Source organism: Chinchilla lanigera, unplaced genomic scaffold (genome assembly GCF_000276665.1).
Source record: "Chinchilla lanigera isolate Chin_1 unplaced genomic scaffold, ChiLan1.0 scaffold00016, whole genome shotgun sequence".
Taxonomy (NCBI): Eukaryota; Metazoa; Chordata; class Mammalia; order Rodentia; family Chinchillidae; genus Chinchilla; species Chinchilla lanigera.
Window position 1 is genome coordinate 2,974,259 of NW_004955417.1, and position 18,227 is coordinate 2,992,485.

The following is an 18,227-nucleotide window of genomic DNA, read 5'->3' on the forward strand; positions in this document are numbered from 1 at the left end:
CGAGGCTGTGGAGAATTAGGAACTCTTCTCCACTGCTGGTGGGAATACAGACTGGTGAAATCACTGTGGAAATCAGTTTGGAGATTTCTCAGAAAACTAAGTCTGGAGGTGCCATTCAACCCAGCTATTCCCCTTCTGGGTATTTTCCCAGAAGAAGTAAAACATCATATCACAGCGATATATGTGCACCTATGCTCATAGAAGTGCTATTTGTAACTGCTAACTTGTGGAAGCAACCCAAATGTCTGTCCACTGAGGACTGGATAAAAAAAAAAAAATGTGGTGCTTTTATATAATAGAATATTACTCAGCTATAAAGAAAGATGAACTCGAGGCATTTATAGGTAAATGGTCACAACTAGAGACCATACTCATAAGTGAAATAAATTACACCTGCCTGTGTAAGCACCACATTGTCTGGCTAGTGTCAGACCTGAAGGAGTGAATAAAAACTAGGAGCTATGAAAGACATTGTGAAATGAAAGGAAAATAGTCTAAAGTAAAGGGCATCAGGGGTGTGGAAAAAGAAGGGGAAATTATGTAAGTATGTACATACAGGATAGCTAACATAGTTGAACTACTGTCTTGTACTGCTTTACTGAAAGAAACAGTTAATGATTACTTGATTGATCAATAGTGCATATCTTTATTAGTTTTCCTGAGAAACCTCCTGGAAGATATCAATATGTAATACAATAAGCATTGTTAATTTCCTACCACTTTGCTTGTAATTCTGTATTGTTTGTATTGTTCTTTTCCTATTTTGTAAATATTTGCCTGTTTGTTTATGTGCTTTCCTTCCTTCATTTTTCAAAATAAAAAAAAAGAGAGACAGAAAGAAATTCATTATAGACAGGCAAGGAAGAAAGTGAATTATCCTTCTTTATTGATGACATGACCATCTAAAGAGAAGACCACGAAACCTGCACCAACAGTTGCCAAGAATTAGTATCCAAATTATCCAGTATAGCAGGATAGAATGGAAATACTAAAAAAATTACTAGCATCTCTTTACACCAAAAACAATCTCACTGAAAAGCAAATTAGAGAAACAATACCTTTAAAAATAGCATTAAGAAAACTGAAATATTCAGGAATCAAGTAACTAAAGGAGTGAATGTTTTTACAGTTAAACCTACAGTACTTTGAAAAAGGAGATTATAGAGAACATCAGAACACAGAAACATACCCCTTGTTTCTGGATAAGCAGAAAGATTTTGGTAAAAATGGCCTTAGTTCCAAAACTATTAGAGAGACAATGCAATCCCAATAAAGACACCAAAAATAATCATTATAGGCTTGGAGAAATTAACCCTAAAATTCACATGGAACAGCAAGAGACTTACCATAGAAAAATAGCTCTAGATAACAAGGGTAGGCCAGCAGGGGGAGGAAGGAAACACCATCCCAGATTTCAAGTTCTACTACAGAGCTACAGTGAGAAAAATAGATGTATTCACAAAATAGAGACTCGTGGATCAATGGAAGAGAATACAAAGGCAGAAGCAAACAGACACACAGCTACGTTATTGTTCTTCAGATGACAAAATCCTTTCGCCTCAGGAAAGACAGCCTCTTTAACAAACAATACTGGGAAAACTGGCTATCCACATGGTGCAGATTAAACCTAGATGCATATCTCTCACCATCCACTAATCTAAGATCAAAATATATGAAAGACTTAACATTGGAACAGAAACAATCTACTGGAAGACACTTTAGGTAAAACTCCTAAAGACATAGGTATAGGCAAAGGCTTTCTGAACAAAACACTGGTTGCCCAAGAAATAACATCAAGAATCAACAAATGGGATCATATAATGTTATAAACATCCACACAGCAAAGGAAACCACTAACAGAGGGAAAACACAATACATAGAATTTGCTAACTATGCCTCAGACAAAAGGCTAATATCTAGAGTGTAAAAAGAACTAAAAAATTAGACTCTAGAAATTTAAAGACCCAATCCAAAAATGGGCATCTGAATTTAATAGACACTTCTCAGATTAAGAAATTCAAATGAAAAATAAGTACATGAAAAAATGTTTAATAGCATGGACCATTTAAATAATGCAAGGTAAAACCACACAGATTCCATCTCACTAGCAAGAATTGTTACCATTCATAAATCAACTAATGATAAATGTCGGGGAGGCTGTGGGAAGCAAGAAACACTTCTTTGTTGTTGGGGATACTGTAAAACTGATACAACCACTATGGAAATCCATATGGTGATTCCTCAATAATTTAAGAGCAGAAATTACATTTCATCCAGCTATTCACCTTCTCAGTGTCTTTCCAAAAGGTTTACAGATACTATAGCATTGTGGTAAGCATAACCATGTTAATAACCATTCAATTCAAAATATCCAAGAGTTGGAAATCTCCCATTCTCAATCAAAAGATGAATGGGTAAACAAAATGTGGCCTTTATACAAAATGAAGTATCACTCTGCCATAAAAAAGACAAACTCGAGCCATTGCTAGAAAAATGAATGCACTTCAAACCATAATACTAAGAGGAATGACTCAGGCACAGAAGCTTAAATATCACATATTTTCTCTTTAAAAAATATATATATATACACGACAGGTAATAAAAACGTGAATTTAAAAAGGTATTGAAATCCATGTGCACAAAGTATCTAAAATTGTAAATTGACCTACCATAAATATTTTACTTGGTGTTTGGACTATTATTTTAGTTCTTAATCTGTAATTAGTTGACAAAATTGTAATAAAATAAACACATGACCTTGATGATGGAAAAATAAAATAGGGTAGATGGAGGGAGAAAATAAGAGAATTGAAATATAGTATGTAGATGTACCAATTTCCCTTAATGTACTCACTGTGTATGGCAAACCTGTACTAATAAAACTCAAAAAATAAACTTAAAAAAGTCTCATTTCATGACAAGTTCTCTTTCAAAGATTAATGATAAGAGACATTCCTCCTACAAAGATTTTGAGAAAACTATGTCTCATATGAACTTCTGCTAATCCAGAAATTTTTATTTGACTTTTCTAACACACCTCTCTACATAACTTTGGATTGGGGGGCCATAACATTATATGACCATCTTTTACTCAGGGTAGATCAATCCTGTGAGTAGGAAAAGGATGAGATGAGTCAGCAGGCAGTGGATCACTGCATCAGATGAAGCTAGCTATCATAAACAACACTACATGTACTTGACGTACAAAACTATAGCAGTAAATATAGAGAATTGGATTCTTCTGTGTCAGGATGCAGTAGATAGAACTCTCACACTTAACTGTGACTCTGATCAGTCATATGCCAGACCAAGTGTAAGCCACATAGACAGTTTTTGTCCTAACACTTATATTGAAAGGACAATGTTGATGCTCAAGAACCATTGCACATTCTTTACATTAAGTTCTGCAATAAAGACTTATACTGGCTTTCAGAAGTATCAATGTATTCATCTCCATAGCACATCTGATAATATTCTAAGGAGTATTTAGTGACAGAAAAACAGCTGCCCTGATGTAAGTTTTACCTAATCATCAGTATAAGAATCAAATGTCTCTCTCCCAAACATGACTAGTGGGACTTTGGAAAGCTTACATAATTTACTTTTAAGAAATATCATGGAAAGCACAAGCTTATAAGCAAAATATGTCCTGACTCCAACTAGGATAAGTACAGAAAAATGATAAAATAATGACACTGGAATAATATTGTTCTCCATTATATTAGAAGGAACTGTTAAAGTTTAATAATATGTCATGTGCTGATTAATTTTTTGTGTTTCTTAGGAGAGGTGAAGAACCCCGCTCAGACAATTCCCACATCGTTGATTTCTGCCATGTCCATCATGATTGTGATATACTTATTGACTAATATATCCTACCTGACAGTTTTAACACCAGAGGAAATCATCTCTTCAGGTATGATTGTGTGTGAACAAGAGCAAAATAGTCGCATCTACCTACTTAAATTAAACAGGTACACCACTATGCAATAGATTTGGTTGATACACATTTAGTCATATACATATAATCTGCTCATGTTTTTGATTTTGTAAAGTGTGCAAAAAATATTTTTTCAATTTGTACAAGGACTACACTTGATAGCACTTAGTTCTGAGAATAGATGAAAATGAAGGAGGAAGAACTAAACAGAGAGAGGAGGGGAAGTAGAGGAAGGAAGATGAGTTGGAGACAAGGAGGTGGAATATTATGGGGGAAACTTAAATAAGAAAGGCACCCCAAAAAAATTAACTATTTTCCTAAGATGTTCCATCTTTTAGGGTACACACAGACTTCTATCTTCAATGTACCTCTTTCAAATAGGCATTACCATCCTCATCTCTTTGAAGAAGAATATGAAATTCAGAGTACTAAAGTCATGTTGGATAGAGGGAGGGGCTGATTTAAGAGTGAACAGTGAATGTCAACTGACATAATGATAAAAATTATCTCCTCTTCAGATTATTAGTAATAATAGCTTGTAAATGTGTGCAACAATTATAAGGATTGAAGTTCAAAAGATACCAAAAGAATGATATTTGATGTTACATAGCAATTGACAGAAATAGGACTCTAACCCAGGCTTCTAATTTTAAAACCATATACTCAGTCACTGTGTTAAAGCATACTTTACAAACAGATCAGATCAAAGCATCACTAAGATGATTTCTCAGCAGTTCAGGAGTAAAATGAAGATATTATTAGAGAGTTGTCACACAAGAAAACTTATTAACATACAGAATCACAACGCACACACATACATATAAATGAAGGATACAAAGTTCAGTTTAATTAATAACAATAAGATAGAAACTGAAATTCAGAAAAAACTTAGTAAGCTTTTATGTTTTAAACACATTTATCCTGCAGGAAAAAAATGTTATATGGAAAATTCACGTAATAAGAACAGTTATATGGAAAATTCATGTAATAAGAACAATTAAATTTGAAATATTCCACACAAATTCCAAACAATACACCAGTAAAAACACATCCTGAAAAACACAGATACACCAGTAGACACAGAGGAATAAGACCATGAGCCAACACAGAGAGATGTGAACAGATATATAAATTTCCACTATTCAAAAAATCAGAAGGTGGTTCAGACAATTGCCCAGGGAATAGCATGCAAACATATTGATTATAAAATAGAAAGACAATTATAAGTTCAAAAAGAAAACACATGAGTGTTACCACTACCTAGTGCCAACTGTTGATCTCACAGGAACGCTGAAATCCACTACAGGATAGGGTTTACTTAATGAGAAGAAGGAAAAATTCTAATTTGTCTTATATTTCAGCTGGAATCCCTTCTGCAAGTTCTATACAAATCTACCTCACTGCAGTTCAATATTTGCCCATCATGATTTCCACTCTTCACGCCTCGGTCCAGAGCCTCCTTGCTCTTGCCTGGTTTATGGCAACAACCTCTTAATGTATGGAGTTCTTCCAATCCGGCCTCCTTTCATGTTCTGCGGATAACTTTATGATATACAAACTTACAAAAGCCACTTCCCTGCTTAAACACTGCTGTCATTTTTCTTGTCTGTCTTCCTAATCTCTCTCTCCGTCACAGAAGCTTCAACCACCACATCATCACTGCAACACTTCCTTCCTGCAGACCAAATGATCACTTCCCAGTTGGCCACAGCACTTTCTGAACTAAGGCCTTCTACAGAGCTAATTCCTTGTGCTCATCCACCACATCTTTCTGCATTGCACTCTGCTCGCTGCACCCTCCAGGATAACCCTGAATGTCTGCAACCAGGCATATTTGGCTACCTCATGTTGACAGTAGGATTGATATCAAGTGCAGCATCTCCAGAGCCCAAGTGCCTCATTCTATATAAGCAGGAGTCTGACAAATGCATTTTAAAATCAAAATTACCCAAAACTTTAAATTCTCATGGCAGTGATCTTTCAGCAAGTGTTAACACTTTAAAAACTCTTTCAATTGGAGAACATATATGGCCTCTAGAGAAATGATAGCACTTATTTTTGCAAATACAAATGTACAATTAAGAGGTTGGTATTGAAAATTGACATGAAATAATTCATATATTAATTCATGCAATGCTCATTGGAAAATACTATGATCTCATATCTAACAAGACAGCACAATTATATCACACAATTGTCCCCACTTGAACTGTTAACTACTGCACAACAGATTTCAAGTATTTACAGCATGCTTGACGGATACACAACACAATATTCTACATTTTTAATGTGTTATTTCATTTAGTTAGACAACTATATCCAAGGAAAACCCTTCCATTTTATTTTTACTTGATAATATAACAGTTGACCATATCAGTTATTGTTTTTTAGCAAACTTCCAGAAATATACTGACATAAAGCAAACATTACAGAGCAGACTTCTACAGATCCCCAATTTATGACAGGATCAGGTGAGCATGCTATGGCCATTTCTGAGTCTTCAAATTCCTGGACTATTTGAAAGAGTTTACCATGACTCCTGCCATGCTCTTTGGGATCCCACAAGGATGTTATTTCAAGCTTTGGATTCCAAATGCAACAACATGGTTATATGTGCAAGAATTTTATTAGGGCAAAGGCTTGGTGTTAAATCAATGAGGCAAGAAACCAGGAGACAGTTGAGACCATAACTCAAGTTTAGGCCAAAGTGAAGGGCATAAGAAAGGGAGGATGCATAAAAGCATCTCTGGGAGCCACAGAATATAAGGAAGATTTGGCAAGTACATAAGGAGCTTTTAGCCATCATTGGCCATCAGGTAAATGAGTGCTCATGTTTCTCTGCCACACAAAGTCATTAGCTGAGAGCATCCCGTGAGGAGTGCTGCTTTAAAAAATGTGTCATACCAGATTTCACAAAGCAGTAGGCGCACTAGGCCAATTATGTTTCTAAGAGCACGAACTCTTTTATGCATTTCCACATCTCCAGAGATAACATGGCTTGCAAGGACTCTGTCCTGCACTAGTCCTGAACTAGGTTAAGCTTCTTAATATGGTAGCTAGTCAGGGTTCCAATCAAGAGAGAAAATAGAAGCCTACCGTACCTCTTCAAAAGTAGCTGAAAACTGACAGTTAACAATTTCCATTTTTTTAGTCAAAACATAAAGGAGGCTACAACTGAGTCAAGGAGTTGAGGACAGTTCCTCCCTTGTAAGTGGCAGTCAACTCACATCACAAAAGGATCAGATTCAGGAAGCATGAAGTATTGTCCTGTGAATTTGCAAAAATGCCAAAGTGACTACGACCTTTGAATTTTCTTCAATGTTTGCAGATTCTGTTGCTGCCACATGGGTGGACAGAGTGCTCCCTTCCATGCAATGGGTCGTTTCACTGGGGATTTCGATGTCAATAGTTGACACTACTTCCTGTGGAATCCTTTCTGGATCAAGGATTCTCTACATTGCAAGCCAAGAAGGACAATTGCCTCGGATCTTCTCTATGCTTAACGAGCACCTCTCTCCAGCTGCAGCTGTGATCCAGTTAATTATTTTAACTTCTATTGCCGTTATACCATCAAATTTGATCTATTTACTAAAATATGTGGGATTAGCTTCGTGGACTATAAGTGGGCTTAATATGATTGCTTTACTTAAATTAAGGTACCAGAATCCAGATCTACCAAGACCTTACAAGGTAAATCAAAATTGAAATATTAACATTAATTTAGTACTATCCCTACACAATTAAGACATGTAGAAGGTATATGAATGCTTCTAAACTATTGCTAGCTTTTTTTTATAAAACATCTGCTCTGGGAATACATTTCCTAATTTTCTGTGATGGACCATTTTTTTTACCTCATTTCTTTATGTTAATTTTTAGTGTAAAATTTGAAATTTTATATTTTTATAAGGAAGATAGGTGTTGTCTTCATAAATTTCAGGAATTGGCAGTAAGATTTTAGCGAGAAAATATTTCATTTATATAAGAAATTAAGACCCATAATAAAATTGTGAACTTTAACTTCAAATTTGAATCACTGCACTGCATAAATTACTTGACAGGACTACTGGAACTCGTGAGAGTTTATTCTATGATAGCTTGTGTGTCTAGAACTGAGGTTTGATCTGAAGGCCTCATGCATGGTAAGCAAGTGGTGTCCCACAGAGCCATACTGAAGGCCATTACAATATACTAGTAGAAAGCACTGCTTTACTAGCGGGACAAAGCCCATGCGCAGACACAGAGTAAGGTGTGCAGAGTTCAGCTAAATGAGTGATTCACAACATTTATAGAACCAGGAACCAGTTTTGTGGAACATAAGTTTATGACAGAGTGGAGGCAGGAGACTGATGTTTTCCACATTATTCAAGCACATTATACTGATTTTAAACTTTTGCATTAGTATTATATTACAATATATAACAATATCATGATAAAACTCCCTATAATCTCACATCAGTGCCAAGGCTGATGCTGTGTTCCAGCAACTACATGGTGATGTAAATTCACCTGCCAGTGTAAAGGCTTTCACTAGACACAACTTAATTCAATTTGCCAGGCAATAATATGGTTTAGATATATGGCTCTGCAAGTTTTTAATTAGTATGGTCTCGGTGCAGTCACACCGCTCTGCTAACGTTAACCTGCATTTTTAGCTGCACCCCACCACTAGCAACACTACCTCAAGTCCATTTCAGATCTTCAGGCACTAGGTTTTCATAAGAGGCACAACAACCTAGATCCTCACAGTTGTGCTTCACAGAAGAATTCATGCTCCTATGAGAATCTAGTGCTGCTGCTGATCTGACAGGACATTAAGCTCAATGGTAATATGGAAGGTCTGTAAATACAGAAGAGGTTTTGCTCTCTGGTACACTGTTCATCTTCTGCTGTGCTGAGAAGTTGCTACCACTCTGTGGCCAGGATTGTGGGAACTTTGCAGTACATGATAGCCCCTGTTGCACCAATTTATGGATACATATTGTGTGAAAGAACAAAGACTTCACATGCAGGAGAAATAATAGCAGATTCTTCTTTAAAAGTCTGCTGTGACAAGAACATGGATAGTGAGCGAGGCCGAGGTGTCAGAAGAGGCAGACCAAAGAGATGGTCTGCATTCTAGAAATAACTGGGCTCTACTCAAGACAATTTCAAGGCTCAGATTGATTAATCTAGATTTATGGAGCTGACCTGGAATTGAAAACTAGCATTGTGATAGAAGAACCCAAGTTTTCCTAATATTTACTATAGCAAAGAATGTATTATTTTGTCAAGAACACATCAGTGAGATGGTCTGTGATCGTCACATCAGAGATACTGAGGCTGCTCCTAACGTACCGGACTGTGTAGTCCTTGTGGTTTCCTGCTTGGAGAATTGTTATAAAGCTTGCTGGCATGCATTTTGTGAACTACATTTTTACGTTGTTTATGTGTATTCATCTCCCTCATATGTCCTTCTCATTTTCACTTGTCTTTGTATGAAATAAGCTATAACTTCTTATAATGCAAATTAAGAAGGTTCCAGAGTATGTTTCTTTCTTAATCAGGCTATAAATATAATCAAGTGTACTCATCCTTTCAGACACTTCTTGCTTATAGATGTGGTAGGAATGTAAATGAGAAACCCATAATTCATGCAGTCACTAAAATAAATGCTTGAGTGTTCTTACTTTAGTTTCTATGCTCACGTTCATCCCTGGGATTCTCATTTACTCAGTCTTCATGGGACACTAACAATCTGTATAATTATCAATCATACAGCTTTAGTCATTGAAAGCTTCTCATTTTTTGTATTTAGGGACACACCCTTTATACTCAGAGGTCCACTAGTAATATTTTCAGAAACGTGAACCTGTGTCATCCTCCACTCTCTTTTCCCCACAGATAGGTTCTTCCTTGCCTATGAGCATTGTGAAAAATGGGAATGAAGATAACTTTTTCTTGCGATATTCATTTATGAAACAAATGTGCAGTGAACAGCTGCTATTTCTCAGTGTCACTTCTAGGCAGTTCAGACAAATCAGTCAGTCTTTCCACAGAGGATATTATGATCCTCATCACAAAGTAAGAAATGTCCACAAATACATTAACAAAGTGCATCAAGAAGTGTCACTTTTTTCAGCAAGATCTGTTGAAATGTAATGAATGCATTTCTCACCAGTACTTAAAAATCAACACTATCCAGGACACTATTTTACAAATGAAAATCAGGTCAGAAAGAGCAAGGAGAAACATATATTAGTTAATACATATGACAAACAAATAATAGCTTGGTTTCCTAAATCGAAAAACTGAGTATGTTTCAAATTCTAAAGCTGAAATAATATAATTAATTCTTTATATTTTACATGACAAACAATAATATATCTTTTCATAAGTAAAAGCACAAACTTTCACTAATTTTAGTAAATAAAAGATACAATCTGTTAAGAAAAGAAATGGTTTCCTTAAAAATTCAGTGCATGCTTAATGTGCTTTAGTCTCTTTTTCCCTACAATAAAACTTAGACTATCCATAAGAGTATCCATCTAAACCTATTTGAAAACATGGATGCAGTTACCTCTCCTTTGTTATCCCTCACTTATAAAACCTATGTCTGTAAAAAAATACTGAGAAAAAAATCACCACTAATGTTGGTTTTCTTTCTTCTTTCAGGTTTGGCTGCCAATGATATTTGCATCTTTAGCATCTTCTGCCTTTCTAATTTTTATGCCAATCATTCAGTCTCCTAAAATGGAGCATATTTACCAAGTTGTCTTTGTTTTAAGTGGAGTTCTGTATTACCTGCTCCATGTTCACTTTAATCAAGGTTCTGTTTATTCTGAGAAAATCACTTGTTATTTACAGTTATTATTTAATATGTCACCTTCAGAAGATCAAGAAAATTATATTTCTATAGAAAAACATTGATTATAAACAAGTATTTGTGAAAATAAAAGATATTAAATTTTGAAACTGAAGTGAACAAATAGATCCCTGCAAATCTCCAAAATATAGAACAAAGTCACACACTCCTCTACATACATTTATCATATGTACAGAGATAGGAGCTCCGATTTCCAGTATAAATCAATGATAAGCACATGTGCTGTAATTTGCATATGAAACATTCCCCATAGACTCAGTGTTGCACAGTCAACTCTGAGGGGATGTTGATGGGAATGATGGACACTAGGCAGAGAGCCTTAGCCAGAGAATGTAAGTCATGTGGGACCTGCCTTTGAAAGTTGTTGTTCTCCTGGCCTTTTCTTCAGTCTTTCTCTCTGCATTCTCTCTGCCATGACAAGAGACCCTTTCCTCCACCACATGCTTCCTGTTTTTCTGGTACTGGGTATGGAACAGAGGACCTTGGGCTTGCTAGGCAGGCACTGTGGCACTGAGATATCTCCCTGGTTCCCACATGCTTTCTGACATGATGTTCAGCATCACCACAAGCCCAGAGGAACAAAACCAACCATTGAAATTTCTCAAACAATGACCTAAAGTAATTCTTTAATCCCCTGTAGGCATGTTCAGTGTAACAGAAAACTAATACCAAAAAACGAGGTTTGCAACTTATATTTGGTGAATGGAAGAATTTAGCAAAATTTGGAGAAGAAAACAAGTGAAAATATGCTGAGTCCATTACCCATTTTCCCATCCCTAAAACAAGATACTCACCCTCACCAATTTAAATGAGAAGAGGCTTACCTTGGCTCTTGGCTAGCTGGGTTCAGTCCATGGTTGACAGGCTCCGTGGAAGAAAAAATATAGTAAAAATGTATGGAGTAGAAATCTAATCAGCTCAAGGAATCCAGGAAGTAAACAGAGAAAAGAGAGGATGTGAAGAAAAAAACACACCATTCTGAGCCATGGACCCAGTGACTCACTGCCTCTAAAAAGGTCCCAGCCTATAAATGACACCTTCACCTCTAAACTCATCAATGGACGAATGCACTAAGAACTGCACATTCATATTACATTTACCTTACAAAAGCTTCAGTTATGTATATAGAGACATTTAGAGAACACTTTAGATTTGAACAATTACATTCTCCCTTGACATCTAAAATGCTTATGTACCTGTCATTATACAAAATATATTTTAGTCTTTCTGGAGCAATTTTCAGAATTGCAACAGTTCCAACATTTCTCAGTAGCGAAAGTCCATATTGTCCTGTGAGAATCAAGGAAAACTCATGCATGGGATGCCTTTAAACACTCCAATATAAAATGGCACAAATAACCTGACTCAAGCAACAGAATTTACACTTCATTTAGCTCTGCTCTTTTAATCCTGATTTTCGCCTTCAGTCTGGTTAAAAGCACTCAGATATCCTCTGGCACAACCAAAAACTTGGGCTGTCTTGAAAATTCCTGTTAGATCATTGAGTTTGCCACTTTTATATTCATCCTCACACCAAATTTTAGGCATGGAAACAGTGTAGACAAATTCTTTGCCAAATGGAAACATGCATGGCCTGTTGTGTAGTTTTCAACAGAGTCTTCATTTCCTGCTAAAACCCCATCAGTCTGTCCATTACTGCCCATAGTCTCATTAGCATTCTGGAATTCTGAGCATGGTCCCATGCCATAAAGTTCTTCTTGCAGCATCCTAAGTCTTCTCTTGTTTTCATCTCCAAAACTTTCTAAGTGATTTTCACAAAAAAGTTTCAAAACTTTCTGCATCACATGTGTATGCATGGTAACAACAATGACCCACCCATGTAACAATATGTTCATAGTAATTTTCTAACTCTGTGGCAAAATTCCCACCACCGATTTTTCAAAGGACAAGATTTGTTTTGGTTCATGATCTCATATTTCGTGGTTTGCTAGCTCCAATGCAGAACGGTGCCTTGGTACATTGGTGAGGCAGAAAATAGCTATTCATGTGCAAAATGCAATGAGAAAGAGAGAAAGAGAGACAGAGAGACAGAGACAGAGACAGAGCAGAGACAGACACAAACAATCAGAGAAAAATTGCATTCTTCTAGGTCACAAAATAGGTCACCTACCTCCTCTACCAAGACCGTATACCGTATACTAATCAAAATACACTGAGGACTACAACACTGTATTAGTCATACTTTCATTGCTGACATGGATACTGGAAACACACATATGGAGAAGAGATTTATTTTCTCATAATTTGAGTCAATAAGCAGCTAGTTCTAAGATGAGATATCATGGCAGCAGGGCATGGATGGGCAAATCTGCTCATTTCATGGCAGTCTATGAGCAGAGCAGGGGAAGAGGGCCAGAGTGGACAGGATGAGGGGTCAGACCATCCATATGACCCATGGCTGTCACTCTAGGGTACACCCAAACACACTTTCACATGTGATTCATCAATCCCTGGTGATAGGTCCCAAGAAAAATCAAGTTGAAAGTCAATCCTTAACCATTACAAGCACCCTTATAGATTGGACAACCTCCAAAAGACCCACCTTTGAATACATAAGGTTTGAGGGGACAATTTAGATCTAAACCATAACAAAAGTTTCAGGGACAGTTCTGTGATAAGCTCAGATGAATGCTGATAAGACTGCATAAAGTAATACCCCTGACCTTGATGTTACCAAGGAGAATGAGGACTGTGTTGAGAACTGGTGTGGAGGCCATATATGTCCTTCTCTGGAATAAACTTATCTCATGGTTGTAGGTGTGCTGAAAGTTTGGACAAGACAGAATGTAAAGGAGACAGACTAGCTTTGCTGGCACAGGATACTTCAGGACAGACACAGTACTCAGTTTTGGGATGGATATTGATGGCAGTTCAACCAGATTTACAGGGAAAATCAAGCACAAGCATCAAAACGGAAAGTTTTTAAAAACTTGCATTTGGCTAGGAAATAAATTTCTGTGTAGCCTATGAAGTTATGGCTGCTGGATGGATTAACATCATTGAAATTAGACAAGCACTTTCATAGAAGTGTATAGGACAGCGGTATTCAGAGGTGGGAGGGGGCAAAGTAAAAGGAGAGATGCTGATTGAAGAGTACAAACCTGTGGTTATAAGGAGAATAAGACTTGAGTCCTAATAAATAGCCTAGGGACAATAGTTAATAATAATATACTGACTACTTCATATTTGATAAATAGTGTAGATCATAAGTACTCTCCAGGTACATAAGCCATATATCATATGATATAGTCATTTAAAGCATCTAATGTCTTTGATTTACTGTTAATTTTCTAAAGGGTGGTAAATAAATAACATCTACATCAATAACAAGAAATTCGTGTATTATATTTACAAGCATTTCTGTATAAATCCTATAACATTGAATATCTTTCACAATTTACTCCATTAACATTGTCTACTTCAACATAGTTTCATTCCCCAAATTCTGAAGTTGTTAAGAGAAACAAATTTGCCTCCCACTCAGACACTAGCAATGTCTAATGAATTTTCTATGACTACTTACAAGAGAGATAAAATATAAAATAATGAGGAGGTATAATTTCACACCATCAGATAAAATTTCAAATTTGATAGTATGAATTCATGTCAATGTTGTGCAATTTGAAATTTCCTAATAAAAAGAGCAATTCCAAAATTTTAATGTATGTTTCATTCAACTTTGAACTGAATGACAAAACATTGAGATTACCAAAGAGGCTATGAATAAGTCAACAGATGAATAACTACGTCATGTTAAAACAACAAAAACTTTGAAGGTACCACCACTACTCTGAGTTCCCTGGTCCTCATACATTTTTTGACTTTTGTGCCTGTTTTCTTCTCACAAATACACATGAAATCCATCAGCAAAGTCAGTAGTCTCTTTTTTCAAAACATATTAAGAATACACAGCCTCAGATCTCCAATGTTAGCATTTAATATGGGCCGGGCCCCTGACATCTGCCAAGATGATTGTCTAAAGATCATCCTTATCCTTAACCTTGGTGAATAAATTATAAGTTAAGAGAAGAAATACAGCAGATACCAAGAGAATTACCTGTAGGAATATCTTTTGATAAGAAAACCATAAATGAAACCACCAACAGGAAACTTATTGGTACCCACTGGAAGTGATCCTGCAACTGATATTAAGATTAAACTCTTCTCACCTGTTCCTGAGGTTGGTCAATACAGTCATCTGGGAACTGCAATACTACAACCTCCCTGATTAAATCCACCACACTTACCCTCATGACCATTCGCAACATGACATACCTGGGTGTTCATGTAATTACTTATCTTTCCCTTGATTAAGATATAAAAGTGGCTTGTGTTTCCTGACTACAACAAATAGTCTTTATGTTGATCCTTCATATAGTGGAGGACAATAAATATTTGCTGTACCACCGGTGGGTAGGAATTTGAGGTACTGAGCATGGGAAATGTATGTAAGTCTAAGTCAAAGCAGGAGAGGAGCTTTGCTGGAACTGTACTTCCACTGACTTGCATGCAAGAATCCTCACAGTATGACACAACCTACAGGCAATAACAGGGCCACCATTCTGAGAGCAGAAAGGTTAGTGGAACTTCCGGAATGGGGAGAGTCCAGAAAGGGTTCTGCATCTAGGTGAGGCAGCAGCACTGCAGGGAGTCTATGAGTCACACAACTCACAAGGGTAGCAGCAATAGTTTGTGGCCTTCTATATACCAAGTAGATTAAAGGCCATTTTGTAAGAAATGTAAATCAGGGTGGCTCTATGTAAATAGTTAGAACTCTGCTTAGACTATGTTTAAAGCAAATGTGTATATTAATCTTTCGGTTTGGTGCTGTTACTTTTGAGCTAATGAGTCTCAGCCTACTATGAAGTAAACAACTTAGCGAGAGTATCAGTTAGGGAAATATATATATTTTCCAAGGTAGGTTTACCACAGCCACCTGGAGTTCCAGGTGTGGAAGAATGCAAAAGGGATATATGTACTTTAGAGAGCCAGGTGATCCAGTCAAAGGCAAAAGACCAGGAGGTCACTCCAGAGTCCCATGCTAGACCTTATCAGGAAGAAGAAGGGTCTGTGTTGGAGGGCTGAAGAGTGTACTGGAAGGCTGAGATGTCTGCACTGGAAGCCTGGAGATGGACCTTCAAGAGCAAGCATGAAGACGCATGATTATGAAAAGAAAAATAAGTGAGACTTCCTTCTTCTGTCTGATTTTATTCGATCCAGCATACAAGTCTATTAGTTGGGAACACAGAGTGGGTCTTTCTTCTTCAGTAAGTCTATCATGCAGACATACCCACAACCATGCTAAACCAATCAGGTAGATATTACTCTTTCAACCTGACTCCACAGTAACTATCACAGGGGGCAAGAAGAGAAGCCATTTCAGTTCATTTGTAAACCATTATATAATGGATGCACAATAAAAATAGCAAAATGAAGTTAATTTCCCTACAGCTCACGTCCTTCAAAATTAATTGATAAATAAATTTATGCATTAATGAATCTTCACACAGTGCTGGGAATAAAATCTATAGATTTAGAGAAGTTGGGAAAAAATATTGGCCTACATACATTTAGCCCTAATCAGCTTGCACATGGTGTTTGGGTCAATATACAAACACCAGGGAAAGTGAAATAACAAAGAAGGCACTTATTAATATGAATTGATACATCATTCATTATCAGGCAACTGGTCCTATAAAATAAAGTTATTGCAAGGTGTGCTAGCACACATCTGTAATCCCAGCACTCAGAGGGCTGAGGCAAAAGGATCACTGCAGGTTTGAAGCCAGCCTAACCTACATAGTGAAACCCTGTTTCAAAAAGACAAAAATAAAATAAAATAAAATAAAATAAAACAATTATCATGCTGTGAAGTATGAGAAATGTATAATTCAAAAAATTCAAAAAATATTATGTCCTAAAAGTCATATCAACTGAATGGAAAGATAAAATTAAAATTGTTGTCTACTTCAATGAAAAGTTTACATTTTGCCTAGTAAATATCAACGGTCTCGGTACAAATCTATACAGTAATACCCCACACTGAACTAATAATAGTGTCACTCCTTTGGTAATTTCCCTGGCAAACATATCCCCACACTTGTCCCAGTATTACAAAGTATATGAAAACCTACATGAAAGTGATTATAATGATGATCCTTAAAAATCTTGGTTTAGGTTCACAGAAACATGAACACTTGGTGACTCTCAGGGAACATCAGAATGTCTAATAACATTTCATATTCTTTAGATGTATGTGACAACTAAACCAAGAATGTAAATTCCTGTGATACTTACATTGCAGAAAAGTAATGCTATCTAAAGTATACAGGAACCAGTGCCAGGAAGTCATGGTAGATGACCATGTCCCACCAGAGGTGCCAGGAGAAGGGTCAGGGACCTCATGGGATGTAGACAACCTGCCCACTCTGAGCCTACCTGCCATTGTCCCATCAAACCTTGTCCTTCTCTCCACAAGCCCTATCCCATACCTATGTTCCTTAAAGTCTTTTCTTACAGATGCAATAGCTCCTTCATTCTCTTACAGACCCAGTTCTTTAATAAATGTGATGTGTTTTGCTTCATTTACTTATTTTTATTTTAAAGATAAAAAATATTGAAACAATAACCATTAAAACAAATCAAAACAACAAAAATGATACATGACCTCAAAGCAAAATGATAGGAAACAACAGTGGTTGCTACAATACATACTGTATCTTGAAGTTGCTCAGTCCAGCAGAGAAAAGTCATGTGTTTTCCACACATATTTTCTCCAGTGTTAGTTCTGCAAGATCAATGACATGGACTTAGTCCCATAACAGTGTTCTAACTCCAGAGTGACTTCACTCTCCAAAAACTTCTGCAATCTCACTTTCCCAATTAGCAGTGACTAACGTGTTCAGTGGCTTATGTAATTTTAAAACAACAATAGGTGACATGTAACACATTTTAACTCTGGTTTGAGGGAGAGAACACAAAATCATAGAAAAAAAGTCAATCATTTTAAAAACCAAATGAAGTTAAATAATAAACACCACCACACTTGGACAAGCGAGTTAAATAATAAAAAAACTTGCATAAGGATGAGATGGGTTAGTGTTGATAGAATATCTCTTCTGGGAGAGGCTTACTAAATCAACAGAAACTACAAAAGAAACCCTTGTGAAGCCCCATGTTTAGATTTTAGGACTGAAAAAAAATAGGGAAAGGCAAAAGCATGCAACTCTCCAGGGCAATAGGGTTTTTCCATGGAAACATCTTCTTATTTAGTGCCACAATAGGGGCAGGAATATTTATATCCCCTAAGGGGGTGCTGAAATCCTCCTCGGGGAACATTCCTGTCTCCCTGAGTATTTGGGCACTTTGCGGCATACTGAATATCGTCAATGGCCTCTGTGC

General features: G+C 36.6%; 1 protein-coding gene across 1 annotated transcript in view; it reads left to right on the forward strand.

The window, feature by feature from the left end:
* Nucleotides 1-14,150, forward strand: part of LOC102028749 (solute carrier family 7 member 13-like) — a 44,068-nt gene extending 29,918 nt beyond the window's left edge. Inside the window, exons 2-4 of the mRNA XM_005381733.2 lie at nucleotides 3,785-3,916; nucleotides 7,269-7,630; nucleotides 10,595-14,150. Of these exons, the coding sequence (XP_005381790.1) occupies nucleotides 3,785-3,916; nucleotides 7,269-7,630; nucleotides 10,595-10,849 (749 nt within the window). The 3' untranslated portion in view covers nucleotides 10,850-14,150. The remainder of the gene's footprint in view (nucleotides 1-3,784; nucleotides 3,917-7,268; nucleotides 7,631-10,594) is intronic.
* Nucleotides 14,151-18,227: the final 4,077 nt, after the last annotated feature.